The 3,062-nt window shown below is 62.6% G+C and overlaps 1 protein-coding gene across 1 annotated transcript in view; it reads right to left on the bottom strand.

Moving 5' to 3' along the window:
- CNTNAP1 (contactin associated protein 1) overlaps positions 1–642 on the bottom strand; it is a gene marked incomplete at its 3' end in the record, with an annotated part of 12,391 nt that extends 11,749 nt beyond the window's left edge. The window contains exon 1 of the mRNA XM_017746975.1: positions 565–642. Coding sequence (XP_017602464.1) covers positions 565–642 — 78 coding nt within the window. The remainder of the gene's footprint in view (positions 1–564) is intronic.
- Positions 643–3,062: the final 2,420 nt, after the last annotated feature.

Genomic DNA, 3,062 nt, shown 5'->3' with positions numbered 1-3,062 from the left:
GGGGGGGGGCCCCCCAGCCCCCCCGCAGCAGATGTGGCGGCGGTTTGTAATCAAGCCGTGGATTAAGGCCTGCGGGTCTCGGGGTTGCTGCTCTCTCCAGTGGTGCAGAAGAAGGGATTTAGCTTATATCTGTTCTCAGCCACCCCCAGATGCCCACAGAGGGGCTTGGGGGGCTAGCGCCTGCGTGCCCTACATACACCTACAGACCCGCGATGCCCCTTGTCCCCTGGCTCTGCAAGAGCAGGAGACCTGCTCTCCCAGGGGCCTCGAGCAGTCCCGAGAGACGGGGATGCCCCAGCAGCTGCTCGGTCCAGGCTGGCTCCAAGCGAAGAGCAGGAGCCCGGCCAGGCTGTGCCCGGTGCAGGCAGCTCCACACCGGTGGCTCTAGACCCGTGCCGGGCCTGGCTGCCGCGGGCAGGGCAGCACAGCCGTCACTGCAGGCAGCCGGTGCTAAACCTGCTCCCTGCCCAGGCAGAGCCCAGACCGCGGCTGGGGAGTGAAAGAGCGAACAGAAAGCCCCAGGTGTGGCAGGGACGCCTGGCAGTGCACCAGGAGTTCTGCTACCAGGAGCTGGAACCACATGCTGAGGACATTGCACCCGCCCTCCTGTCCCCCAGACCCTGGCAGTGCCTGCAGGTCCATCCCCAGGAGAGGCACAGCCCACCTGACCGTATCCTGACACCCCGGGGGTGCTGCCTGCTCTGGCCACAGCCCCATGTCCTGAGCCTGTGTGGGGTCAGATCTGTGACAGCCCCAAAGGGGACATGCAGAGTCCCTGCTCTGCACCCACAGCTGGCTGTAGGGCCAGCATTGGCCCCAGAACCCTCCTCCCTCCCCTTCCCCCAGGATGCAGGGTGCAGGAAGGCACCCCCAGAGCCAGCACAGGGCAGAGATCTGCAGCTAGCATCCCTGCACTGCAGAAAGACCAGGAGAAGGGGAAGAGACCCTCCAGCTAAGAACCCTGGGGACTCCGTGGAGGCTGGGGGGCATCTGTCCCACTGTTCTTCATCCAGGGTGCGGCAGCCCCACAGCCCCACAGCGAGCACCCAGGATCCTGTCCCCGTCTGGAGGCAGCAGGAGGGCCGAGGGCAGAGCTGAGATAAGCCAGGGCAAAGACAGCTGTAGCCGGGAGAAAGGGGGATTGAGGGATTATGGCCAGGAGCCCGTTAAAGCTAGGGATCAATTTTCTCCCCCCTGGAGAGAGGAAAGTGGGGCCTCTGCCCCACAGGAACTAATCTGCTTCTTAGTGAGAAGCTGGGAATTTTGTTGTCAACAACCAGCAACACGCGTGCCCAGCACTGTGGGGATGCAGCGCCAGGTTGGGGCCCCTGGGTGAGGGGTATGCCCTGCACCAGCAGCCACCCCAACTTCTGGAACCACCATGTCTGCCATCAGGAAAAGACAATCCTAGACCAGACAGGGCTCTGCGTCCTGCCTGTGCCCAGCTCAGTGCCAGCCCACAGCAGCCCCTACTCCATTCCTTGGCCCCATTCCCTCTGGTCCTTCAGGAGCCAACAGTAGCCCTGGAGAGGGCTGGGGTTTCCTGCATGTGCTGGATGCCCTCGCCAGACTCTGCTCCGCTGGCTGGATGCTCCTGGGTTTGGCCTGCACACCCGCATGACAGAGACTGAGCAGACCTGCTATTTCTGTCCCCAGCATGCAGATGTAAAAGATGGACCAAATAAAAGATTCAGGACAGGCTCCAAAGTGGGGTCGCACCTGCCACCTTGCCTTCCTCCCCAGGGCTGGGCCTGTGCTCTGCACCATTTTCAGTATCAGGAGCAGCACGTGGTCAAACCACAAGTAACAGCATTGAGACACCAACAGCTTCAGACCCACCAGCCAGGGGAAAGGCTCTGCTGTGCAATGACGGAGCAGGTGAGGGGGCTGCAGGGTGAGGGGTTTGCTGGGAGCCAGGCAGGACCCTCCATCACTGGCTTTTCTTAGCTTTTTAGGTCGTTTTCTTGTGAGCTCTGTGGGTTTGGGCTGAAAGGCCAAAACCCTGGGGAATCAGAGCAGTGCCTGGTGGTCCAGGGCCCTGGGGGCCGGAGCAGGAAAGGGGCTAGAGGAACTGCTGGAGGGTCAACCTGCCGTGGCACTGGGTTCTGATCCCACCTGTGGCCCCGGAGCACCTGGGGGTCTCAGGCCCAATTGTCTGGGCTTGCTGACAGGGGCCAGAGTGAAATTGCTGTTGTGAAGCTGCTCTGAGTCAGAGCATGTCAGATCCTGGTCTCCAGGGCAGTGGGGTCCTGACTGAGCAGTACTAGGCTGCAGCACTGTCCTGCTGTCCCAGAGCAGGGCTGAGCAGCTGGGAGGTGGGAGCACTGTGCTCCGCTGCCTGCAACCTGTGTGAGGCAGCAGGATGTCCCAGGACTTTCCTATCTGGGAGCAGGACCAGGCAGTGCAAGGCTGTACCCATACTGGCGTCCCCAGGGTGGTGCATGGGTGTGTGGGTGCTTTGGGCACCCGGGGATGCTGGTGTGGAGACCCAAAACTCGATTGCCCAGGGCGGCTGGGGCCGTAGGCTGGGTGCTGAGCCCCAGAGCAGCTCCGCTGGCAGGTGCAGGGTTAGTTCGTGGGACACGGTGCTGTGCTAGGGACGCCGTGACTGGGGTCATGTCCCTCCACCAGCTCTGCATTGCAGGCGGCTGCACGGGAAGTGTGTGGTCACTCTTGCAATGACTGAGCACAGTTAACATCCCGCTGCTGCGGGATGGGTGTGAGATGGAAACAACCCCGCACGTGGGGACAGGGACCGGTGGCTGCGGCACACGCGGGCTCCCAGAGGCGGGGCTGGGTGGAGAAGGGCTGCCCTGGGTGTGGTTCTCCATCCCGTGGCTGGGCCACCACTGCTAAGCCGTTCTCACTCAGCCTCCCTCTGCACAGGTGACCCCCAGCCCCATCTCAACAGAGCTGATGGCCACCACTGACTTCTACCCCTGGGAGGATGGGTACTCGGGCGAGGCTGGCATGTTGCCTGAGCTCTGTGAGAAGCAGGCAGTACAGGGTTTCGCCCGCACCTTCCCGCCTGCAGTGTATCTGCTGTCCGCGCCTCTGGCCAC

This window comes from Corvus brachyrhynchos, unplaced genomic scaffold (assembly GCF_000691975.1).
Source record: "Corvus brachyrhynchos isolate BGI_N302 unplaced genomic scaffold, ASM69197v1 scaffold30, whole genome shotgun sequence".
Taxonomy (NCBI): domain Eukaryota; kingdom Metazoa; phylum Chordata; class Aves; order Passeriformes; family Corvidae; genus Corvus; species Corvus brachyrhynchos.
Note: the sequence above shows the minus strand (reverse complement) of the source record. Positions and strands in the feature narration are given on the sequence as shown.